Raw genomic sequence first — 27,367 nt, 5'->3', positions numbered from 1 at the left:
GTGTGTGTGTGTGTGTGTGTGTGTGTGTGTGTGTGTGTGTGTGTTTGTTAGAGAGAGAGAGAGAAAGTAAAAGAGAGCGATCCCCTCTCCCAAATAACATTTGTTCCCAAAAATGCATGTGAATTTGAGGGAAAGGAAAACACGTCTCTCTATTTATGAATGTCATTATAATCCTTAAGGGCTGGACTGAACTACTGGATGAGCGCCCAAAAAATTAGTTTTGTTCAAGGGGATATTATGCAGTCAATTTTGATGCATCTTCATGTTACAGTCTTGCTTCATACAGACCAGTCGCAAGGAGCTTGGATGACCTCGGTCATTTTGTTTGGAGGCATGAGCTGTGATGTTGTTTTAAGGTACAGGTTCCTCTAGCCACCGATCTGACAATTAGTATTTGTTTTTTTAAATTTTAAAAGAAATCCAGGGCCCCATCTGGTGGATTTTTTAAAAATAAAAGAGCTAATGGAGGTCTGAAGCCCAGTGTGAGTCTGCTGATCAAAGGGCATTCTGGAGCAGGCTGTCTCCCTTTTGGTTGTTATTTTCATTTTCAGGATTGCTGGTTTGATCTTACAGTGCCCTCCCCCATACAGTGTCATGTACCTACAAACGTTGCAGAAAACTAACATCCTGTTCCCTTTCAGCTTTAAACGCCGCAGCAAGAGCCAGCTGTTATAGGGTTTTTTGCTACCTTAAAAAATTCTCTGGTGGGCTTTTCTTTTCTTTTTTTTTTTTTGGTGTGACGTGGCTACATTTCCACATCAGAACTTTTACTGCAGTGATATAACGCTTATATGAGTATAAAAGAGCAATCAAACATTGCGTGAGTCCCTTAAAGCTGGATATCATTTCATCTAGCCAGCAGAAATGCTTCAGGGTGCTAATCTTTGTGGGCTAACAGGTGCAGAAAACAGATGCTGTTTCTTCATTTATACGTTTATAAATTAGAGGTAATTGTATTTTTTCCATTTTGTCCACTAGTCAGAATTTTTAATGGTAGAGACACCAGTAAGGTTGCAGTCTTTGTTAACTCCTCCACAGACTAGTTAATCAAAGAAGGCAGCCTGAGGGAGATCCCACCCCACCAGACACCAACCGTGCCCTCAGGCAGCAGCAAAGGAGAAAATGAAGCAGGAGGAAGCTCAAGGTTTTCTTGTTTGTGGCTGTTCATGGGCATTGAATTTCTAGAGCTCCCAGACCAAGTAAATGAGTGAATTATAGCTCCTAGGGCAGAATTTACAAATAACTATCCTGTTTGACAATTCTTTACATTTTTATCACAACAAGTTTAAATTGCATGTTGATGTGGCTGTTGTAAACACATTTCTATTAAACTGAACCACCTCCTGCTTTTTCATTCCCCATTGTGTGTCCTGTCATTCATGCAAAAACAGATGTGTGTGAACTGCCGCCTACTGTTTCAGATGAAGACAAAGTGAATCTGAAGATTGCCACTGAAACGCTGAATTGAAAAATCATTTAGAAACTTTCCTGGTCTCAGATTTTTGCAACAGAAAAATGCTGCTTTTTCCCCAGACTTGTGATTAAAAGAAACTTGAAACTGTGTTGGTGGTTCAGCACTCAATGCAATGTATTATTTATTTTATTTTCCTCCCTGTGGAAAGTAGTTTGTTGAGGTGGTTATGAAATGACTTTGGATTACTTTGCACCATCACCTGAGATGCACTGTTCAGTAACGGTTATTTAATTGTGTTTTTTGTCCCCTCACCGTCAACCGGTTGTGGCAGGACTTTTCTTCCTGTTAAAAGGAAGTTTTTCCTTCCATCCTTTTCCTGCCAAGTGCTCGTTTAAAGGGGGTTGTTTGATTGTTTCAGGTTTCTCTGTATTATTGTCAGGTCTTTACCTTACAATATAAATCGCCTCCAGGTGACTGCTGTTGGGATCTAGATAAATAAAACTGAATTGAATTGATTGAACTGAATGTAACCATATGATCTTATGCTTTACATAATTTCATGTATCAGCATAAATCTCCATCCCAATCCAGTCACACTCTTGTACTTCGAAGCAGCAAAGTGATACAGTTTGCATCTTCACCCTTACAAAGTTATTTTCTATCTTCACACTGCCCATTATGCAGATAATTGAAGACCCTATTTTATCAATTCATCTTTGATAGCAGATGAATTGTAATATTACCTCTTACAGTGGTTGCGACTTATATGAGTCATGCATGCCTTTTAGGTGTCATTTCTACATGCTGTGAATTCGTTTGGAACCACTTTCAAATTTCAGGGGATTTAGCTTCTATTAGACTCAGCAAGTCAGCATGCGCCTTCCCTTGAATCAAGTGGACAGCTTTATATCTTATGTTACCAACATCACCCCGGAGCCAATTCTAAAACCAAGTTCTTAACAATGATCCCTCAATCTGCTGGCAGCGGACAAATCTCTTGAAAGACCAAAGGCATTTGCTGTTTGGTGAGTCCATTCAGATCTCCTCTCTGTGAGCACTGATAGCAGCAGGATTTAGACTATACCTGCTTTCAGCTTTCTCTTTATCAATTCATTTCCTGCAAGATAGCAGTCCATCAACTTGGCTCAGTTCTCATGTGAAACGAGTTTGATAAGCTTCATTGTAAATATAAGGCAAATACAGGGGAATATGGTCAACCTTCATTCATGGTATGCTGATAATAAACTGAAAATAATGTTCAATGACGTAATGACAGATTTCCTTTTCTTTAAGCACTTGAGTTAAAGGCAACTAGACTTACACTTCAAGGCCCTTAAGACTACCATGACCTGGATGGGTGAGAACCTGCACAGACAACCCCATTTCCTTTTATCTTTTCCTGAAGATCAATGGCATAATGTATATCACTTTTAACAGTTTAATCACTGAAAGCTACTATCAATTATCAAAGAAGCTGGTGCAGTGGATCCACCTCCTCATGGGCAGGGGCGGGGATAGCTCAGTAGGTAGAGTGGTGGCCCCATGATCGGAAGATCAGGGGTTTGAATCCACTGAACGGCTACCCTGAGATACCCCTGAGCAAGGCTATAGTCCCTACACACTGCTCCCCGGTGCACCTGCTGAGTGGCTACCCACTGCTTCACTGGGTGAATGGGTCAAATGAGCAAGAGTAATTTCCCCACGGGGATCAATAAAGTATACATTATTTTTATTATTATTATTATTATTATTATTATTATTATTATTATTATTATTATGCAGCAAGAAAAAGATGTGACCACACTGAACCTGACTGTTTTGCACCGCAGCAGGAATTATTTAACGAATAACCAAGACCAAGCTTGACCTGCACATGTAAATCACACTATTCCAATGCCACTAACTTTCTTTGGTGCAATATTGAGTCAGACTCTTAATTTGTGACCTTTTTTTTTTTCCCCCCACTTTTTGAGTCGTGACCAAATCGAGATTCTGGCATTTTCACTAATCTCTGCTGTCCTTGGTATTTAGTTCTAATTAGTTTAGCATACACTCTACTAAAACATTACATATATTAAACATTAGCACTTTAATACCATCACTGTAGACCGATGACAGCTGTAAAAGGACTGATTTTCCCCTCATATCAACCAATGTATAAATAACAAACCTCTAGCTTCTTCTTCTTATCTGAGTCTCTCCTCCATGTGTCTCCCGCATTGGCACTCAGGACTCAGCGGCAATTATAAGTAATGAAGCCTCTGAGGTTATTAAATAAATCTTTTTGGATGGTGGGGGCAGGGGGTGGGGGTCCCCTTCACCTTCCTTTCTCCTGAGTGAGCTTTCCCATTCAGCACAAAACAACGTGATCAGTTTAAGTTGCAACTATTACCCTGCATTTAATCACAGCATAAAATATGATGAATAGTCTGAAAAAAGCACATTAACTTGCAGCAGAAGCCAAGCAGTTTGACTAAATCTCGCAGGACAACTGATGTTGATTTTACATTATGGACAGCAGCCCAGTGAAACTGCTGTCTTGCTTGGAAAGATGAGCCCACTTTGCACATCTTATCCTCAGCAACTGCTACGGCAGTTATTTTACGAAGGTAAATAACAGGATGCCTAACCTCTGGAGTACGGAATCTGAATTAATCACATCACTGGTTACCTCCACGATCTAAAAATTAATTAAAAGTAGTGTTTACCTCATTTTTCTTCTCTTTTTTTGTCCTTGCGCTTACAGATTTCAGGTTGAATCTTGGGTTGTTCACTTCCTTCTTCTTTTCATCTTCTCCAATACCCCACAATCAGCCAGTGTATTCTTAACTTGATCAATGTAGCTTAAATTACCTTTATCTAAACCTTTATTGAGCATAACATAAATCACACCTCATTCTTTTTTCACCTTTTTGTATACTTGGTGCCCTCTCCAACACTTGTACTGTCACTAAAATGAATTTCATCAAAGATATACATAAAAATATTTGCTGTATATAAGAATTTTAAGGCATAAATTTTCACATGGTTGACTTTGAAATGAAAACAAACCCACGTTAAAGGCTCTGGGAAGCTGCAGCTTGAATTAATCATCCAATTACCAGTTTGGGTTTGTTCCAAAATTAAGCTCAAAATGAATATTATAATTTGAAAGTAGCTCATGACCAGAATCCACCTTCTCTTTTCTCTCTTCTTCTCCGACCCCTTCTCCACCACCTTCCCAAACCTAATGCAAGTTTTAGTAGTCCTCACCAGAAACAATGCAATAGCTGATCCCAGTATAAATCCAGCCACTACATCTGAACAGTGGTTTCGATACTCTGAAACTCTGTTGAGGCCGGTGAGGAAGGCGGAGCAGAGTGTGCCCAAACAGAGCACTGGTTTGGCCAAGCGGCTGGACTTGGTCTTGATTGTACTGGTGATGTACATCTAGAAGGAGAAAGGTGGAAAGATTAGACTGTTCTTTGTCCCAAATGTCTTTAACGAAAACAAAACCAAAAAAAAAAAAAAACAGGCTCCTGCTCTTCTGTTTAGGTGGATTAGGAACAGAGATCCCATGCAGAACAACTGGAGGTTTTCCCACTAAAATAAAGTCAAATATTTTACCATTTCAAAATAGTGCAAAGCCCCCATGGTATAGCAAATCAGTCAGGGAAGGCTGTGAAAAAGTTACATCATAGTAGTGCAAGATTCTGCAAAACAGAGACATCTTTTTTCCCCCACAGAGAATAAAAAATTGAACCTAACAAGAGAACCCATTAATAAGCGAGAGGACTGTCAGCATTTAAAAACAAAAAGGTCTACCTGCATATATTTTCACCTCTTGAACTTTCACCTACCTCTATTCCAATTAGGGCTGCACATTTTGCATAAAATGAGAATCACGATTTTTTGGCTTAGAATTGAGATCACGATTCTCTCACGATTTTCTTTTCCAGTATAAATATTTATTGCACTTATTAACTGCACATCAACTTCGTAACAGTTGAGACTGAACATAAAAACAATAAATAAACATAAAAACAACAAATGTCTCACGTTTTGTTGTTGCCGCAAAATGTTGTACTGCTTGAAATTCCGTCTCCACCGTTGCTCGACGCTGCGTGTATAGAGCAGGTAGTGCAACAATAGAAAAATAGTTGCGGGACGGCACTGTGTAGCGTTTGTCTAGGGTGTTGATCATTTTCCTAAATCCCTCGTTTTGCACAGTGTTGATGGGAGCCATATCTTTGGTCAGGTGATAAGTGATAGCCTCCGTAATTTCTTTGTGCCTGCGGGAGTTCGACGGGTATAGGGAAGCGCTGTATAAGGTTCCCGTTATTGATGTTTGGGTGGTTGACCGGGACGGATTTTCTCCTGTCACTTTCTCGTCATCCCTGACGTGCTCTCCGTTGTTTTTTCCCTGCTAATTTTAGCATCACACGGCACAGCTTCTGTATCACGTGGTATAAGGCTCCGCCCTTGTCATTTGTTGAGCAGGAAGAGTGAGCGCTTGTTTTCATGCAGAGTACGTCCCGGATCAAAATGCGGTACAATCGTCGTCTTTTTTTTTTTTTTTTTTTAATCGTTGTCATTTGGAAATGAGATCGCACATAAGTATGAATCGAGATCGCGATTTTCTAACGATTAATCGTGCAGCCCCAATTCCAATCAAGTAGCGAAGGTATCGAATTCATTTTCATCAACAACAATCTGTTCTTGTATTCCTCCTGCTCCTGTTGATAAAATTTGCACTTCCACTCTCTTTTTTCCAAAGATGAGGCCCTCACCCTGTCACTCAGATGTCAAACAGCTGCTCTTCAATTATTGCTTCAAAAAGTAATTTTCCATGCGACCTCCAGCCAATTTTCTAAAAACGCCTAAACTGTCGCTGTGCTAGTGTGAAATATTCCTCACCTCAATTTCAAATAGCATGAAGTCCCTCCTTGCCAATTCCTCCATCAAAGAACCGAAGGTGCTGTGTTTATAACAAATACTCCTTCTTACTCAGTAGTTTTTAACTCCACATACGGTACAGGTATGTGCAGTACAACTTTTAGCAGCCCGGCTCAAATTATATATTTTCTGTCTGGTTTTTTTCCCCACAGACGAGTAAACCAATTACCTTCTATTCTAAACTAGAACATGACATTGCTTTTAATTAACTATGCTCAGGTTGAATCCCTGGAGAATTTTTTTTGTCTACACATTATTGGTTGGTTTCTAATTTAAAATGGGATAAACAAACACAAACGTGAGTGTTCACGTGCTACAAAGGGAGAATGAAAGGAAATTAAATATACACCTAAATGCACATATATCGTTACACACATGCCTTAAAATATATCGCATGCTGTTTAATTAAACATATACTGTGTCATTACATTAGATATACGTTTTATAAAATGTTTTTTCAAGCCTTTTTTTGTCTCTGAAATAAAGGATAAGGTGTGGTCCTCTCACCGTCAGGTAAACGGCAGAGTAAACGCTCAGCGAAGCGTCCTTAGATGGGAACGACCGCCGAGCCTTCTCCACCACCACGTGGTTCCCGGTGCAGATGTTGCCGTTGACGATAAACTGGTGATTAAAGCGACACTCGGTGCCAGTGTAGTTGGGCTTGCAAACAGACAGGAAGTAGGGCGAGAGACCTCCAGTCACCACCTGGCCTGCATTGACGAAGATGTCTGTAGCAAACAGACCGAATGCAAACACACCTGCGGCACCACAGACACACAGACGGGAGAGGAGAGAAGAGCACGTGAAAAGCCACAAACACAGAGCAATGAAACAATCACAAATAAACACAGAAGGGTTTATATAAGTTATCACCCTCCAGTGTGGGTGTTTATCTAGCTCCCAGTTCCACCACATTAAATCGTGACTATTGTGTGTGTGTGCAGACATCACTGAAGATGTCACAGTGTGGTCTGCATCACTCAGACAGAATGGGTGGTCTGTCTGAGTGATGCAGACCACCCAGTCTGAATCAAAACAAAGTGCAAGTTAACTAATGTTGAAATGGAAGGTGAGGAAAAATGGACAACAGCAAGCCAAATACAGACCATAAAAATAAGATAGCGTTTAATATAAATGATGGCGCTGACACTTTCAGCCCACTAACACTGACCAGTGTCTACGTCTGCATTCCTTTTGCTGTGAAATATGACTGCTGATTATCTAGCTTGCTTAGCCATGAAATTAATGTGCTTTGTGTTGTCATCCAGGCGGGTGGGGTGAGGGAGTCGCAGAGGGAGGTTTTGAGGGGCACGGGGACATGATTGTGTGAAGGGCAATGAGGGAACTGGGGGGAGGAGGGGGTTAGAGTGAGAGAAGAGAGGGGAGGGAACAAGTGAGCAGGAAATGCCTTGACAATTTCACCAATTTAACAGGTCTCAAAACATAAATCAGGTGAATTGCTGATTGAATTTCTAATGTGTTTTGTAAAGTTTTTTTTCTTCAACTATGACAGGAAAGTCCAGCAGACTCTCTCTACTGGAACAGAGTCTGTCTGCCCAATTCTGGTAAAGCGTTGTTATAAAATAATCAAAATTCAAAGGTTTTATAGAGCTTTTATAGAAAATTGACACACGGACTTGTCCTTGTTTTTAAAATATATTTAATTTCCTTTCTTTTCCATGATAACAGCTGTTAGCTTACCATACAAAAACATGTAAGCAATATTTGAAATACATCAGTAAAAGCAAAGGCTTCTCCACAAACATTATTTTACATGAGAGGTTTCTCTATCCCAGTGTTTGCCTGGCCTTTGGTCACTGGTCTGCATTGGGCAGCGTTCTGGTGAAAAAGTCTAATATCACATATCTTTGCCCATAACAGTTGAGCCTCACTGAGTTTAGCAGTAGAGCAGGGCAATATGACCAAAAATATTTATCACAATATACATTTAAAAATTCCACAACTCCACAACTTTATTAATGCAAAAAACCCCATCAATGTATTTTCACTTAAACAAGCAGCTGTTTTTATGTGCATTTAAAGTTATATAAAAATATAACAGTGCAAATTCCTTGCTGACAGTTTAACCAAAAGGCATTTCCAGTGGAAATTGGCCGACATATCCTCAGCATAACCATGTATAATATCCACAAAACTTAAAAAGAGGTTATACACACACAATACGGTAATATTATGTTGAAGCACAGTACGTATCACTCCGCGAGGCTCCTGCCTACGATAGCCGTAATGCTCCGACAATCCATCAAGCGGTGCGGCTTCGTAGCTTAGCAAAGTCGTACTGAAACATTTGACAGATTTTCGAGCGCCGTGTACATAAAATCGTTTCGAGGTCAGTAAACACAACCAGAATTCATACATAAGGCACACGGGATTATAAGGGGCACTGTCGATTTTCAGAAAAATCAAAGGATTGATTTTAAGTGTGCCATATTTTCCAAAAACACGGTAATAACGACGGCCCGCTAGCATGCTCTACCAAAAATAGTGCTTTGTTGTGTATCTGACGGACGAAAGCTAAACCAGTTCCACACCACTGAAGTTGCAGCATTTTTACAAACCAATTCTGGTTCATCCGTTTCATTTAACGATCCACTTTCGCCCTTCTCATTCTGCGTCGCCGCCATGTGCGTATGTAAACAAAGGCACTGTGCATGCGTTTTACCCATATTCTATCGCGATATTTCATTTTCCTATCGTTGCCCAAAATTACACCAGTATTACCGTGAACGGTATGATATAGCCCAGCCCTATTTAGCAGCATATTTCAATTTAATTAAAATGTGACATCTGATGCTTAAGCAGTCAACATCATTTAAACGCATTGGTTCAAATTATATTTACTTGATACTTGAGCCAAAAACATTATCCAGCTTCACTGTAAAAAAAGAAAAGTCATCATTCAGCTACCATGTCATTTTTTAAAAAAGTTTTTCCATTTTATCTACAGCTGTTCAACACACTACATCACTGTGACTCGACAACATTACAGCAACAAAGTCAGTACCAGACACACATGTCACAGTTGTTTTGCTCCTTGATGGCCATGTTTGTTGAGAGCCCCTTTCTTTACTGAAGTACCAGATAAATCAGAACTGTTAAAAAAGTTTGTTTTTTCAAGGTGTAAGGTGTAAATCATCAGGGTTGCTAAATCCATGGCTGTCTGCATTGGAGCTCCCCTCACAGGTGACTGACAGCACCGACATTGAGTTTAGTTGTGAATGTACAGCATGCTGTGTCGTGGTTAAGGCTTGGCTGATGTTGCAGATGCAACTTTTATTGAGCTATGCCATTAATAAACATTGCTCATATAGTTTTGTATTAAATTAAACAAAACAAGGCTGAAGTCACAAGCAGAGTCTTATTGTGATGGATCACAGAATTGCATGCTAATGCGCTTTTGAATACTAATCTGATCCCTTATTCTACACACAGTCTTTGTGGAGAACTGAATGAAATTATTTCAATCAGATCAGTGATCCATAATTTTCCGGTCTTTCAGTTCATCGCAGCTGCACTGAGGTGATGCGCCAGGCAAATACTGGTGGGACCTTACACATGCTGAAGCCCAAAGTACTTTTCATGTGTATTCAGAGTTTTCAGTCACTGTCTGGTACCATTAGCACAAGTGGCCTTAGGGCAGTTTAGAGTACATTGCAATACAAGGTTCTTACCTATGAAGCGTATGATGCGGCGGATGAGGGGGTTGAGGTAACAACAGTCTCCTGTCACTATTGTTTTCTCCTGGGCCAACAGAGCTTCCCTCGTTGATTTCATCATGTACATGGACACCTCTCCGATAAAAATCTACATACACAAACACACACAGGCACAAAAAACAAAAGAGAATATGAATAGGTGAATATGCACACAGAAGAAGCAAAAAGGAGCGCACAGAACAAAGGCAGAGATTTCAAAGAGGGCAGACGTGACGTCTCCTCCTTAAATATTTAAACTTGTATTTGTCAACCTAAATAAATAAACTTTTATTCTGAAAAACCTGCTAAAATGTTACATCAAATATCTGCCCGACAGGGTTGGATGTTTTCTTCTCTGCACAGTCTATTTTCACTCCAAAAATATTAATATTTTAGAAAAATAAATAAAAAATACAAATGTTGTGGCAAACACAATTAAATCACAGACAGACACACAGAAACACAGTGTTGTGATCTCAGTCAGCAACATGCAGCATCTACTCCTCACCTCTGGTGCTGTGCACATGCTGCCAGGTTAATAATCATGGAGAAGCCAGAAGGCAAGAGGAGGAATTTTTCCCTCCCAAAAAGATTTGAGAACCAAGGAAGTCTAGATTACGTTTACTTTTTAAAAAACTTTTTTTTAAAATAAAGTATATGAATATGAGCTATTAAAAACTCAGTGCAACTTTTTTTTAATAGAACACGCATCACAGGGTGCCATGTGCAAACATGAATCATTTTCCAAAACAAAAGACACAAAATACAGCAGAGCAGTGCACCATGCCTGTATGTGTTGTATTGGCTCAGCAGGGATAATATTAAATGAGAAAGGTTTGTTTACACAAGAATAAATATTTGAAAGCAATACAGATTGCCTGAAAGTTGTACTGCATAATATTCTGTTATACTGGGGCTTAAAATTTGTGTTTTAACCCATAAATAAATACCTTTACTCTATAAATAAATGCAGAAAACTGACGCATTAAAATGCAGGAAATTAAATGTCTGACTATCAAAAAAGTAGAACCCTCCAGAACCCGCACTTAACGTTTTAACAAAACTCACACCCAGCGAACACACAGAAGGAAATGGGGAAACATTAACTTTTGGCATCCTGTTATGGAGCAGAGAAACATTTTTATCCAGTCTGGCCTGTGTACATAAACCACTGTGCCTTAATGCAGCCTTTCTTCAGGTCCATTATAGTTTGGACATTTCATCAGGTCTAATGGAAAAACTGCTGCTGGACACACAAAATGGATCTCGTTGCCAGTCGCCTTGGGTGATAAAGACTGCTTCAAATAAATGTGTGTGTTTATCAGAGACAGTGTGTGCATACACTTAGTGCATATGTGTGCACCCATGTGGTTTTGGCCTTTGATGTGTGTTTGTTTGGGGCCTTAGGACAGGTGAATTTTCCTCCATCCCTCGTGAATGCTTTCTCATCATCATGTTCTTGTAAACGCAACTCCAGTCCATCTCTTTCTGTGTGGCAGTTAGCAGCGAGAGCAGCTCGTGTTTTGATGTCAGGAAATGCAAAGTAAAAATTTTTTTAAAAGGAATAATTGAGCACTGAAAGCACTCACATAAAAATCAGTATGAACCTTCTAAATCTATGCACTTGATTCAGTCCTGTCTGCAACTGTCAGCATGACTAAAGGTGGATTCATATTTTCAAATAACCATTTGTGTCACAGGATGGGAGGCATAGTGCATAGCGAAACAAGGATCAAATGCATCATGGCAGAAAAATCAATCTCCTGATGTCTAATGATCCAAAAATGTCTATCTTTGCAGACGGAGTGGCCAAAACAAGCTTTTGCAAGCTTTAAAAACTGTAAAAGGAAGACAACTTGTAACAGTCAGACTAGCAGCAGTTGCAGTGAACCAAAATGCATTTTGCATTAAATAAAAGGTAGCTGGCATAATTAATTATTAAGCCTAACTGGCTTAATTTGAATTTATTTTTAAAGAGCCTCCTTTTTTAAAGTACCAATAATACAAATTAAAAGTCAACCAATGTTTAAAATTTATGACTGAAGTTTGTATATATAGTCAACAAAAATAGAGCCAAAACCTATGCTACAATTGGAAAGTAGCAATAAAAGCAGCAATGCTTTTTAATAAGGTTCTTATTATAAGGATGCAATGTATTATTAATACATTGTTAAATTCAATTAGGCCTACATGTTTTTATACTATTTTATATTTTGTTATTGCAATGTTTTACAAAAAATTTATAAATATATTTTAATGCACTTTTTAATGCAATGCTAACTGATTAATTGGGGCATGCTCCCAATGAGACGATGGATGATGTCCTTGTGGATCTCCTCTCAGATCTGGACCGGGCATCACTGAGCTCCTGGAGAGTCTAAGGTGCAACGTGGCAGCACTGGGATGTTCTGAAACATAACGTCCCCGAGGTGTTCTGCTGGATTTAGGTCAGGCGAGCATGACGGCCAGTCAGTGGTATGGAACTGCCTTCATAATGTCGCCCCTGTTCTCATCTGTGGAAAGCACAGGGCATTGGTGGTTGACCTGGTATTCTATGGCAAATGCCAATTGGACTCCACAGTGCTGGGCAGTGAGCACAGGGCCAACTTAAGGATATTATGCCCTCAAGTCACCCTTGTTAAGTCTGTTTCTGATTGTTTGGCCAGAGATTTTCACACCAGTGGACTGCTGGATTTCATTTTGTAGCTGGCATCTTTATCCTGTTCCTCATTGCACAAGGGAGTAGATACCAGTCCTGCCCAGGAGTTAAGGACCTTCTAAGGCTCTAGGTTTCCTAGAGTAACTGCCCGTCTCCTGGAATCTCCTCTATGCTCTTGAGAGTGTTGAGAGACACAGTAAACCTTGTAATGGCTTGTATTGATGTGCCATCCTAGAGGAGTTGGACAACCTGTGCAACCTCTGTACTGTCTCTAGACAACCTCTACCACATGCTACCAGTAGTGACATTGACCCAAGTGTTCCTTTAATTTTTTGAGCAGTATGCATGTGAGTGTGTGTGTGCATATGAGAGAGTCAAATTGTAATGGCCAAGTGAAAGAAATGATCCATCAGCCAACAAGGTGAAATGCCTCATGTCATTATGTAGCAGCAAAAGACAGAATGACCTGATGAAAGCATAAAGTGACTAATCTGCTGGGTTACTACCACCACCTTCTCCAGACCCAGACAGAAGATTTATAACAAAAAAAGGTGCAGACCAATTTCTTTGACCTGTCTGAGACTCAAAAAGAAAAAAAAAAAGCAGTTTTAAAAGGTAAAGTCAATGTGTTTGTCCCCAGTCAAAAAGAAATTACAGTCAGAACAAACACAGATAATTACCGGTATAGCAATTAAATTACAATCACATTACAGGATTTATGTTTTATGGGTATTTTTCCTTTAACAAGTAGGTCCCATGTGATGTCAATGGGTATATAAGCTTCAAAGGACATACATGCAGCTGATAATGTTCTTTCTTCTTAAAGTCCTTTGTTTTGACATTTAGCTTGAGAAGCTGCTGATAATTAAGCCAATCACTGATGTGTCATCTGCAATCGTAACTTCTAATCTGGATCTGTGTGATAATGTGAATATTGGGAGGATAGGAGGAAGATCAGGACATAGTCACAGGGGCAATCCTCACCACTTTGTGTTGGCTTGAGAGCAAGTTCACAATCCTCCTGCAGAGGTTAAGTCCAAGGCCTTTAAGTGTTGATTCTTTAGGGAATTATGGTAATGCATGCTGTGCTCAAATATATACGATTTATTGGCACATCACTGAGAGTGTTATGACGTGTTGTGGGTGAAGCATCATCAGTGAAGCTATACCTCTTGGCAAATGTATCAGGTCCAGATTGGGTGACAAAATGTCAGGAATAAAATACTTCATCTGCATCTCAAATTGATTTTCCTATGATAGATGGAGAACAGGGTGGCAGTCATTTAAGCATATTACCTTACTCTTTCTTGGAACACACACAATGACTGATGATTTAAAACAGGAGGGGACAACAGGCAGGGAGAGAAAGAAAAGACTCCTGTGAGCTGCATCCTCTGATGGGGATACTGCTGGGTCTGGCTGCTTTACAGGTGTTGACATGCTGGAAAAAACTTTGTGCGTCATCCTCTTTAATGATCAGAGTGCCAGCCTTAACGTTTTTGGAAGGCCTCTTAGGGAGAGTGGCGTTCTGACTCTCAAAATGGGCAGAAAACTTATGTACCTCATCGTGGAGCAAGACGGTGACATTGGCTGTGCACCTGGGCTTACCTACAAAGTGTAAAGTGCTCCTTCCACATGCTCTCAGAGTTGTTACTGCTGAGCCGTGTCTGTACCTTGTCTCTCTAATTCCGCTTGGCTGCCCTCATAGTGCAACATAGGTCATATCGGGATCTTTTGAATTCTCCTTGTTTTCAAAGGCAAATACAGCATTTTAGGGTGATGCAGCATTGCTGTTCGTTCACTGTTTCTAGGTAGGTTCTAGTTACATGTTCATCCTGAGCACCAAGTTTCCTGTACACCTGAGTGTCTCTTTGTATATGTTGATGTTAATGTTAGAGGCACTGGTATCCAGAGATGGGCAGTAACGCGTTACAAGTAACGAGTAAAGTAAGGGATTACTATCGCGAAAACGGTAATTAGATTACCGTTACTTTCCCGTAGGAACGCTGCGTTACTGCGTTACTAAAACCGTGATTTTTTGCGAGGACAGTGATGTAAGCGAGTGCGCCGTTAGTGACAACAGCTGTGTGCAGATCAACAATGGATCACATATCGAGTGTGGGAGAGAGTATGAGCGTGCAGCGTTTAAAGCGTGGAAGTACTGACCTTACTTTGAGTTTGATTCCATAAAAAGTGACAAAAACATTAGTGTCCGTTGTGCGTGGGAAGAATACTTCTTTTTACAGCAAAAAAAACCCCCTAAACTTCCGAGCAAGCACCGAGTGCGCTACCACGTAATGGGAAACTCACAGAGAAACTCGCGGATTCTTCAACTGACCGCTGCGGCACACCCGCACCAGGGTAAACCTCGGCCTACCGCACTCCTGCTTTACAGGTGAAAATAGAGCAACAGGACCGCTGAGTCTTTGACTTTATTTATTTTCTGCTGTGTTTTACTTGCATCTATTTGAAAGAGTGAGTGTAAACACAAAAAATATTTTATTTTATGTGCTGGAATGTGCAGAAAATAGGTTTAAATGTTAAACTAATTTCTTCAAGTCAGAGAATGTTGCATATAATTACATTTTTGCTTGATGCGTAAAGTTAAAAGATTAAAACTAATAAAACAAGTTTTAAAAAGAGACTTTTCCATTTGATTACATTTTGTATGATGGATTATGCAGAAAATTATGTATTATGTAGAATTGGGCTGAAAGATCTATCGCTTTATCACCTCTTCAGGTTGTAAATCGTGTTTTTAAAAAGTAACTAAGTAACTAAGTAATTAATTACTTTTAAAAATAAGTAATCAGTAAAGTAACGGGATTACTTTTTGGGGGAAGTAATCAGTAATTAGTTACTGATTACTTTTTTCAAGTAACTTGACCAACACTGCTGGTGTCCCTTTAAATGAATTGGGTGGGTGTAGTTGGGTCTTCGTAAACAGCTTTAACTGTGCTTGTCTACGGAGCACGTAATCTGTAAGGAGCAAGTATTTTGAAAGCATTAGTGTCCCATTAACAAAGACTTGAGATTATAGGCCAGTAGCTTTTTTCAGGTTGTAGGCAACGCTCTGATTTGACAGAATACATCAGTTGTGCGACTGATGGCTCTGCTTTCACCGCTGTGAGATTTGTTAGCATGTGCTTTGTGTGGAAACAGAGCTTGCATTAGCAAAAAAGCACACTTCTCTTATTATCATAACAGATACATTTCCTCATATAAACCACCTTGGCCAACAGCTGTTTTTAGACTAGACCACTTTAATTTCTCATTGATGTTTTTATAACCCTCTGTAGATACTAACTGTTAACGCGTCGCATAGTTTTGTTTAATTCAGCTGAAAATGTTATTACTGTAAGTAACTTTTTAGAGATATATGACACTGTGAAGTCCACATATCTAAAATGAGGTACATGACGAATTGCTGGAGATTAAATAAAACAAAGTATTTATAATGAGCTGAACCATATAACACTGCTGAGATTTATGAGTTTATGTACAATTTTCCAATAATACAGTTTTACGTGCAGTGTGGTGTTCCCAAAGTGTTTTATGATCAAAAACCATCCAATGAGGCTTAATGAAAACAATTCTGCAAAAAAAATCAAGACTTATTGCCAGTTATCACAAACGCTTGATTACAGTTCTTTCTGCCAAAGTTGGCATCCACTTATTGTGTTTAGGTGTGCAATTATTTTTTCATATAGGGCCAGGCAGGTTTGAACCCCTGTATTTATTACAGACTATTGGTCCTACTATCAGTGAACTGTATTAGACATTTGATAAATTGTTCGCGCTTCACTAATAAGTGCTTTAAATATTACTGACAATACAAAAGTTTTATTAACAGATCATTTATGTGTATTTTATAAGGATTTCTAAGGACCTCATAACCTATTAACTTACACTTATTACAGTGACTTTAACCATTGCCACACAGGTGAACACTGGTTCAAATAACTTTTTTTAACTAGTATAGGATCAGTGTGTTTCCATGCAGGTTTTTTAAATGATTAGTTAATTTTATTTTGTTTCTGTTTTGTTTTTTTCTAAATGATGGCATTTACATTTTCTAGCAGCTAGCACTTGCCTAGAAGCATTTGTCTCACTAGAGTCTGTTTCATCGCTGAAAAGGTTAGGTACTACTGACTGATTGTGTTATTTCAACTCATGCAACCCCCCACTTTCCTTTATACAAATGTCAGTAAAAACTGACTGAAAATAGCCATCTCTATGTAACATGCCAGAAAACTGAGAAACAACTTGGCATTCAACTGACACAATGATGTTGGAGCAGAAAATGAAAAGGTTAAACAAGAGACATTAAAAAGAACATGCAAACCTTTCTGATGGGGCTTTTTTTCAGTAAGTGACCTGACATGAGAGAAAAGAACAGACTTCCAGTTTGTGTATCCCAATAGCTTTGAGACATCAAAACTTGTAAAATCTGAAGTCTCTGAAATATCTGTGACATTAAAAATTATATCAAGCTGCTCAAATGTTTGAAAAAAAAGGGACACATAATAAATGACACTCCTAAAAGTTTAGTGTTAGGACCATCCTTCTTTATGCATCTACATCTTAGTTTTTCCTTTTCCAGCTTCCACATTATAATGTGAGTACTAGCCTTTCTCTGAACCTAAATTACAACATTTTTCATAAGGAGAAAAAAAACTTAGTAATACAAGTGTAGTATTTACTGAGAAATAGAAATGTCTTTGGGTTATGCATTAAAGAGCAATTGTATTACAACTGAAACCAATGAGTCGATGGTAGAAACATGAAAAACATGTTCCTTTAGTTAATAAGGACAGAAAATGAAAACGGGGCAACGGCTATAACTAATGAGATTCTTCATTAGCAACTACTGGAACAATAAAGACTGTTAACTGTATAAGGTATTATTTGGCCTGTTCATATTGTTGGCAAACTGATGACCAAATAACATTGAGAAAAAAAATAAAAAATACAAATATCAGGGTGATGATTGGTATTTAAATGCTAAAAATGGGTCATTTTAGCCTGTCGGTAGGAGGAACATGGCAGCATCATAAAATACGATTTAATTTTTGTGAATCTAAAGATCTTAGATATTAATGCAATTGAATCAAAATGCATCATTTTAAACTAATGCTGGTGGATGCTTGGCAATATGGCAATGCCATAATATCGAATACTGATCAGAACCTCCAGGGGCCTGAGATGCATCTGTTTGCCAGGTTTGGTTGCAGAAAAAGAAAGAAAAAAAAAACAGACACACAGTTTTGTGTAATAATGGAACAAAGTGTAAAATAAACACTTTGTTAAGTCAAAATAGAGCTTGTTTTGACTTAACTGTGTAACGATACAGTGACATAACTTTTCCCAACTGTGCACATCCCTTCAACTCTTTAGAAGATATTTACGTCTTTAAGCTCATCAGCTTTGTTTACAGGAGCTTTGAGGAGCTGTTAGACCAATTAGCAGCTAATGAAACAAATACTTCTCTCATGATTCAATGCAGAAAATAAACAAAACTAAAACAGAATATGACTCCTGAAACACCAAATGAACGCTGATACTGCTTTGTGTCTTTGAGGATGTGTGAATAGGATACAGTTTGCATATTCATTTCAGAGGGTGATAATATGTAAAGATGTCGAGCTTAAGTCTTGCTACTTTGCCAAGAGGGGGAAAAGGGAAAAACAGAACAACAAAAACAACAACAATCAATGCTGCTTTAAGCTTTAAATCTCTTCTTAATGAGCCCATCATTTTCAGTATTGCTACCAAGACACACAATTGAGGAAGTGGAATAAGCCACAAGGAGCTAAAATGGTGTGTGATAAAATGCACAGATGTTGCCCATTTTGGGAAACATTATCTTTTGTTTCTGTGGGATGTACACCTGGCAAAAGCAATATTTTATCATCTTGGCACTGAAGATGATAAAACGGGCTCTATTTTGCCTTATGCCATGGTTGAACGGGTTTATAGGCTGTTGCATGAACACAGCCCATCTAACCTTCACAGCATCCCATTGGTCCGGCCATGTGGAAAACTGCATAATTTACTGACTCTGTACTAATTGGCCCACGTCCCAGCCCTGCCATCATTAATTCTGACTGAATACCCCTCTGTTTTATGACACATGGAGATGGAATGACACACAGTGTCAAGCACCTGACAAAGCACTCTCAAAGGGCACAATTATAAGGTATGGGATGGCGTACCAATGGCTAAAGGCAATTTGTAAAAGAAAGGCCATATAGAGCATATTCCAAAGAGAAAGTCACAAAAAAGCGGGCAGAATAAAAAAAAACAGTGGAAAGAAGTGGCAGGATTACAAAAAAGCTTTAACAGCTGACACGGCACTCTCTGAGGAGGGGATGGGACTAAGACTGAGTATTAAATTACGCAAACAATGCGTTAAACAACTGCTGGCCTTTTAGTCAGCTACTGTATACTGTATAGTAAATAATGCTTGCAAGTGGGTTCAGTGCAATTTACAAGTCAAGATAAAGGTTGAATGAATAAGTGACACTTGGAGAAAGGAAGAAAGATTTAATCTGCAGGTATAATGCGAAAATCATCCACTAACAAATGTTCCAGTGACAGAGTGGTGTTTATAAACAAAGGATAACAACAAAATAAATAATTATACTTATCTACTGACTGCATACCATGACCAAGTATACACACATGCACTCACTGACCTCTTCATAAGGTACACCTCTTCAATGGCTCCTTATTGAAGATTCTAATTAACCAATCACATGACAGCAGCCAAAGCATTTGGGCATGCAGACATAGTCGAGATGACTTGCAACAGAATGGGGAAGAAAGGTCATTTAAGTGACTTTGAACATGGTTGTTGGTTGTAAGCGGTTTCTGAAGTACTTGGACCAGCCAATCTACTGGGATTTCCTCACCAAGCCATCTCTAGTGTCTACAGAGAATGGTCCAAACAACAAAAATATCCAGTGAGTGGCATCTCTCTGGGAGGAAATGCCTCAGTGATGTCAGAAGCCAAAGGGGAATGACCAGAATGCTATCATACTTGAGGCAATTGTAACTTAAGTATGCACTTTTTACAATTCATGTATGCAAAAGAACATCTCTAAACAGAGAAAACATAGAACCTTGAAGCAGTTGTGCCACAGCAGCATAAGACCAGCATGAGTGTCATTTCTGTCAGCTAAGAACAGAGAGCTGAAGCTACAGTACAATACAGTAAAATAAAAGGTTAAAAAAACCTTGCATGGTTTGACGAGTCTCGCTTTCTGCTGCAACATTCAGATGGTTGGGTCTGAATGTAGCATAAACAACATGAACACATGGATGTATCCTGCCTTGTACCAAATGTTCAGGCTGCTGGTGGCCTTATAATGGTTTGGGGATATTTTCTAGGCACACTTTGAGCATTCTTTAAATGATATAGGCTACCTCAATATTGTTTCTGACCATGTACGACCACACTGTACCCATCTTCTGATGGCTGCTTCCAGCAAGTTATTGTGTCATTTCACAAAGCCCAGATCATCCCAAACTGGTTTCTTAAACACAACAATGAGTTCATTATACTCAAAAAGGCTCCATTATCACACGATCTCAATCCACTAGAGCACCTTTTGGATGTGATGGAACTTGAGATTCTTGAGAATCTTCAACCAGCTGCTGCTATGATGTCAATATGGACCAAAATCCCAGGTGAGTGTTTCCAGCACTCTATTGAATTGATCCCATGAAGAACTAAGGGAGCCCTAAAGGAAAAAGAAGGTCCAACCCAGTACTAGTAAGGTGTACCTAATGAAGTGGTCAGTGAGCACACCCACTTACTGAAGTAATCACTGCAGAAAGGTGAGTCAAAATTGCACACAGATGCACTCTCACCCCATGAAGTGTAAATAATAACATCTGTCACATTTCCTAGCCAATCAGAGCACCCTTCCAGATTTTAAACCAGCTTGTGTTATTGTATAAAGCATGTCAAATCTGCATGTGCACATATGTGTGTGAATGCAGAGAGGTGTGTTTCTCTCCGTTCTGCTGACACATCAAGAGACCAAACACCTACATGGAGGTAAATGCAAGCTATGGGATGTCTTTTATTTCCTCAATAAAAGTGACAATAATTCAGATTTTACTTCAGGAAACACGCTTGTGACAACAGTCGGTGTTCAAAGCCTCTATGCAAACACCTAAAGTAGAAGCGCATAAAAGCAAGGGACCAAAGGAGGCAGCTGATCATAAATAAATGGGTGGTAGTGTATGTGTTAACCGACTGGTGTAACGATCACATCCATGATTAGATGCCTGTTAAAATTGCAATAAAAACAAGGTTATGAGGGAAATGGACATGTGACACTACTGAAAAGGGTTTTCTATATTCATTTAGGGAGCAAAATTTAGATTACAATCAATGGAACATGTAGCATGTGAGCCGGCTTTTCAACCACTCAGTAACTCGATTAGCACAGTAGATAAAATAATACCAAGTAAGTGCAAAAAAGCTGGGAAGTTGATGCTGATTGGACATTAAAGCTGATGATCCACGATCTTGTTTATGGTCTTTACAACAAGTCTGTCTTTTTGAACAAGAAATCCAGGGCACAAAAAAAAAAAAGATAAATGAAAATTAATTGTCCTACAGAAAGAATAAGTGATTACACTACACTTCAGAATCACAGCAGCACATCAACCAGTCAAACCCACTGATCCTAATCTCAGTTCTGTACAATCTCCAGCACTGGTGAGATATTTTGATTTTGACAACAAACAAATGCTGGTAAAATAGCTGCTATCAGTGTATCCATAGTACATCTTCAAATACATATATACGTGGCCATTTGACCTTCAGACAGCAGCTACTCAAAAACCAAATGTTCTCTGTATTCTCAGACTAACTTTGTTTTTCCTTCACATATGGCCCATTGGAGAGAAAAAATACATTTTAATATCAAACAAGCAAATGCAAACACGCTTCAGGAAGTGTTCAGAAAATATTTGACATGGGTTTAATAATGAGCTGACCCAAGGGCTCAGAGACAGATGGTGCCTGTTGTGAACGGGCTGAAATTAATAAGCATGGAGCAAAACTGACACCTGGTGGCTGAAACTCGCAACTCCTGTTTGAGGCATTTAAATCAGCAGTGCATGCACGGTATGAGCGTGCATGCAAGTCAGCTTGGAAATGACTGTTTTCAGAGAATGATTTCTTATCTTTGCAGCTGGAATTTTTTAAACACCAGAGTAGTAACACATAGCTTTGGTGTATCAGGACTGTGCCACCCTCAACAGATATGGCCAAATATGACTCATGGTATTGATTACACGTGTGTGCTTTACATCCTGTGACAAATTAGCCTAATATGCTAATAATGCCATTACTAGGCGATGGATTTTGCATAACATGTCCTTGTTAAAATGTCTGCAAACAAATAAAAGTCATGTCAGTGAATGTAATTCTTGCCTTCCATGAGATATGATATGAAGTTGTATTTCAACATGTACTGCTCCCTGTATAGCACAGCCTCACATTTCACTATAGCAGGATGTTTTGTAGAGTATGATAAACAAGTCAAAGAGATTCTACAGACAGGAAATCAGGGACATACATATTATTAGCTGACCCATAAAAAGATATTGAAAGAGTACGGCCTGCAGGCATAAACTGCTTGCCGTGAAATCTTTCTTGCATATTTTTCCATATTTTACCAGAGATAGGTATGCAGCTGCTGTAGCGTACAGACAGAAGGCTGAATGGATGATATCTAATGATAGGTATATTATTTGCAAGTCAGTTTTACTTAAAAATGCCAGCACAAAACTGGGTCATGTCACGCAAAATTACAACTTTAAATTAGCCTGCATATACTAGGACACCTAGCAGAGTAATGATAATTGCATTTTTAAATTATTCACTCCTCAAAATAAATGGATGCGAAGGATTCGAAGCAAAGTCAAAGATGAGGAGACCCTGAATAAATGAACCCAAGCTGGATTTAACGACAGCTGTTTACGAGAAAATTGTAAAACAATTCGAGCAATCCACAGAGAAGACCTGGTTTTAAACACTGCTGTTTACTTACTATAGTCGTCGGAGCAGCGGCCACCACACAGTACAGGATGAGAGGAGGGACGAAGCTGGACTCCTCCGTGCCAGGGTACGGCTTCATCAGGTCAGCATCATTACAGAAGAAACCCTGCACGTGGACGCTGAACAGGTCTGTGCACTCCATGTAGTAGGCCAACAGGACCGTGCCGGACATGATGACGAGCTGGAAGAAGAACATGTTCGGAGGGAGTTGGAGAGGAAGAAGAGAAAAAAAGAGAAGGAAGAGGGAAAGAAGGGAGATGTTAGTTGTGTATCCAGTTCACCGAAGGCTGTCCTGATTCAGATCCCAGGTGTTAAAAAAAGTAGATTTCATCCAACGAGTTGTATCCGAGTTGATTCCTGAACGTCGCTGTACTTGGTTACGATGTGTCTAACAGGTTTTAATACAAAACCACCACCTAAATCCTCTAAAATCCCATCTCTTTCCTTCTCTCTCTCTCTCTGTTTTTCCTCTGTCTCATGCTAACTCTGGTCGTGTACATACAGCCCCCTCCACCACCACCACTACTGGCACCACCATCACTTACCACCTCCCTTCCTCCCTCACCCCCACATCCTTTTATCCCACTATCATCTTTTGTCTCTGGCCTCCTTTCGCCGTCTTTCTCTGCAGGCAATTTTTTTTTCATACATATAAATATATATAAATATAGAATCTTTCGTCAGTGATAATGAACCAACACAGAAATAGAAATTGCACCAAGCTGCACCGCAAGGCTTTTTAAAGCTGTTTACGAAAAAGCAGCCGCATTTGTGTCACTCACCCACTAATGTCCCAATAACACTGTCAATTTAGAAAATCGTCTGGGGTTAAATATCAAAGGAAAGCGATGACACATTTTCATTCTTTGACGCGATCAAAAATGAACAACAACGTCACGGGAAGCGGAAGGAATAGTGCATCAAAATCAGTCGAACAATGACAAAATACTATACTAAATGAAAAAAGTTGTTTAGTAAATCGGTAAATCAGTGGTACTGGTCTGCGCCTCACCTATGACTACAAATAAGCAAGTAAGAAGATGTTTTATTGATCAGAAGAAGAACTGATAAAGTAACAGAACATTACACAGAATGGCAAAAACTTTGTCTTGGTTCAAAACCTTCCAAATGTTTAAAGTTACGCAGAGAAAGTTTTGTGGGGTTTTGGGTTTTTTTATTTTAAGTATTGGTATTATGATTGGTTCATATAAAACAGGCAAATGCTTGTAATTCTGCCATCCAACACTTGGTGTCGCTAAGTGACCACAGAGTCAGTAATCCTTCACACAGTTCTGCAATTCTATACTATAGCGTCACAGTAATCACAGTCTTTATGCTTGCAGGACATTTTAGAAGGCATAGTTATCATTAAAAAGGTCAGTCTGACCCAAAGTTAAACATATATTTAGTCACCTCTGGTAGAAATGTCTGCCTTCTCTTACAGATAATGGAACTAGGTGGTCCCGACTTCTGTGAAACAGTTTTTCATATGCAATTTGAGTACCAGGCGAATGGCATGTTGTTTCACTACATTCAAGAGAAGACAGACATTTCTATAGCAGATATCTTGAAAATAGGCAAGACAAAAACATTTATATTTGATTTGGGGTTGAACAGTTCCTTTAATTATCAATCATCTCTCCAAAATGTTGCAACAATGTTCAGCTTGGTGTTAGGGTTTATTATCTCGTTGATGAGACAATACAGCATCACTGACACTGACAGCTTAAGAAAGAGAAAAGTTTCTATGAAAGCTGGCTGCCTCATTATAGAGTCATCCTTTTGTTTGTGCTAAAGGCTACATTTCCCATAAATATCTGTTAAGCAGTTCAACAGCCAATCACCTGTTTAACTGCTGGTTAACAAGTCTTTACTCAGCCAATCACATGGCATAAAATTAATCTAACTCTCAAGATGATCTGCTGAAGCTCAAACTGAGCACCACAATGGCGAAGAAAGGTGACTTAAGTGACTTTGAACATGGCATGGGTGTTGGTGCTAAGTGGGCTGGTTTGAGTATTTTGGAAATTGTTGGCGCCAGAGGTCAGAGGTCAGAGTGCTTTAAGCTGATAAGAAGGCAACAGTAAGTTAAATATACACATGTTAGTGTATATTGTTAGAACATATGTAGAAGAGCATGGCTGAATGCTACAGCAGCAGCAGACTTACACAGCTGCCACTCAATTTTTCCTAAAAACAGGAGACCAAGGCTACAAGTCACACGGGCTCTGGAAAAATGGACAACAGGAGACTGGACCACTGTTGTCTGGACTGATGAGCCAAAGCTCAAATCATCTCAGGTTAGTTTAGTGAACATAGCAGTAGGGCTGCACGATTAATCGTTAGAAAATCGCGATCTCGATTCATACTTATGTGCGATCTCATGTCCAAATGACAACGATTTAAAAAAAAAAAAAAAAAAGACGACGATTGTATCGCATTTTGATCCGGGACGTAATCTGCATGAAAACAAGCGCTCACTCTTCCTGCTCAACAAATGACAAGGGCGGAGCCTTATACCATGTGATACAGAAGCTGGCTGCTAAAATTAGCAGGGAAAAAAACAATGGAGAGCACGTCAGGGATGACGAGAAAGTGACAGGAGAAAATCCGTCCCGGTCAGCCACCCAAACATCAATAACGGGAACCTTATACAGCGCCTCCCCATAACCGTCGAACTCCCGCAGGCACAAAGAAATTACGGAGGCTATCACTTATCACCTGACCAAAGATATGGCTCCCATCAACACTGTGCAAAACGAGGGATTTAGGAAAATGATCAACACCCTAGACAAACGCTACACAGTGCCGTCCCACAACTATTTTCCTATTGTTGCACTACCTGCTCTATACACGCAGTGTCGAGCAACGGTGGAGACGGAATTTCAAGCAGTACAACGACAAAATGTGAGACATTTGTTGTTTTTATGTTTATTTATTGTTTTTATGTTCAGTCTCAACTGTTACGAAGTTGATGTGCAGTTAATAAGTACAATAAATATTTATACTAGAAAAGAAAATCGTGAGAGAATCGTGATCTCAATTATAAGCCAAAAAATCGTGATTCTCATTTTATGCAAAATCGTGCAGCCCTACATAGCAGTGTACTCAAATGACCTCCATAGTCTTCAGATCCCAATCTGATAAAGCACCTTTCAGATGTTGTGGAACGGGAGACTGACAAACGTGCAGCCCTCAAATCTGCAGCAACTGTGTGATGTTATCACGTCAATGAGGACCGAAACCTGTGAGGAATGTTTCCAGCACCTTATGGAATCTATTCCATGAAGAATACTCCAGTACTGGGTACCTACCAAAGTGAGAGATTGCAATGTTTGCACACCTTTTCTGTGTCCTGAGTTTAAAAATAAATTACTATATACAACTGCTGCTTTACAGAAATTCAACAGTATGTCCTTTTCAATTAAATTATTTCTTCAAAAGTGATCATTTTTCCAATAGAAAGCACATGACATATATATGTATTATATGAACTATAATACATTAGTGTGTGAACCAGACTGGACAATCTTGCCTGCAGGGTCCAGACAGCGAAGGCAAGAAAGCCGCTGTGTCGACAATGTTGGCACGGGCAGTCATGTGACAGATGGCTCTGTGAAGACGTCCAGGTGAGCGCACCTGTGCGTTTATGTGCACTTTGTCTGTTTTAAGCCTACTCTCTGAATAACACCAAGCTAGTTTATATTATTTTTTGCCCTCTGCTGTTGTTACCAGGATACCCTGCTGTGAAGAACATTTTTGTGCAGCTCACACACAATCTCATCTACTGCTACGGTGAACCATAACACTCTGATGTGCACCATATGTAGCCTTGTCACAGGTCATACCTCATAACTAACAATAACAAGCAAAACAGAGCCGCTCACATCAGCAGAAATCCTCCATCTTAAAGCTGCTCGAGAGCATCCAAATTACAGACACGGATACTGGATCCATTTCATGATTTTATGATGTTCAGCAAACAAGCTCCAGCAGGGTAATCGGCTAAAACATTATTCAGGTCTCCTCTGAAAATATGTAAATTCCTCAGCTCGCAGAAATGCCATGTAATACCCTGTGGGATCACGTACCGAAGAATGTCAGGTATACGGGACACTGCATATAAACGGGCTTGGACAGATTAATTGGAGGGATGCTATTTATTTATTACTGTTACCATGATTTCATTCAGTGTGACCTTCTACTTATTTGCATTTATTTAAAACAGGCTTAAGTTTGCCTGAAGCTTAGTCACAACCACATTTGTATTTGCTCGCCAAAAAAAAAAAAAAAAAAAAAAAAAGAATTACAGTTGTTGGAACAAATAATTAAGCAGCATTTTACATCTTTACAAAGCACACCTATTTCCTCTTTACCCCACATTATTCTTCTATCGCTCCAAACTATAAATCATAGAGGGTCATAAACAATCAATAAGCCATTACAAACGACAAGAGTCATCACGTTGTTTCAAATCTTTAAAACTGTCCAAAAGAAACATGTAATTTCAGCTTCTTCAGTCTGACTCCGCTCTCTCAGCAATCTACAGGGAGTGCAGAATT

At 39.3% G+C, this 27,367-nt stretch overlaps 1 protein-coding gene across 4 annotated transcripts in view; it reads right to left on the bottom strand.

Moving 5' to 3' along the window:
• The window catches only part of plppr1 (phospholipid phosphatase related 1), a 60,829-nt gene that overhangs the window by 2,667 nt on the left and 30,795 nt on the right, over positions 1-27,367 (bottom strand). For all 4 annotated transcript variants that reach the window (XM_005948264.3, XM_005948265.3, XM_042214540.1 and 1 more), the window contains 4 exons: positions 22,798-22,986; positions 10,042-10,174; positions 6,857-7,107; positions 4,667-4,843 (listed from right to left, as the gene is read on the bottom strand). In XM_005948264.3, the coding sequence (XP_005948326.1) occupies positions 4,667-4,843; positions 6,857-7,107; positions 10,042-10,174; positions 22,798-22,986 (750 nt within the window). The remainder of the gene's footprint in view (positions 1-4,666; positions 4,844-6,856; positions 7,108-10,041; positions 10,175-22,797; positions 22,987-27,367) is intronic.

The sequence above is a fragment of the Haplochromis burtoni genome, unplaced genomic scaffold (assembly GCF_018398535.1).
Source record: "Haplochromis burtoni strain Fernald_Lab_line unplaced genomic scaffold, NCSU_Asbu1 Contig_583, whole genome shotgun sequence".
NCBI classification, from domain to species: Eukaryota; Metazoa; Chordata; class Actinopteri; order Cichliformes; family Cichlidae; genus Haplochromis; species Haplochromis burtoni.
Note: the sequence above shows the minus strand (reverse complement) of the source record. Positions and strands in the feature narration are given on the sequence as shown.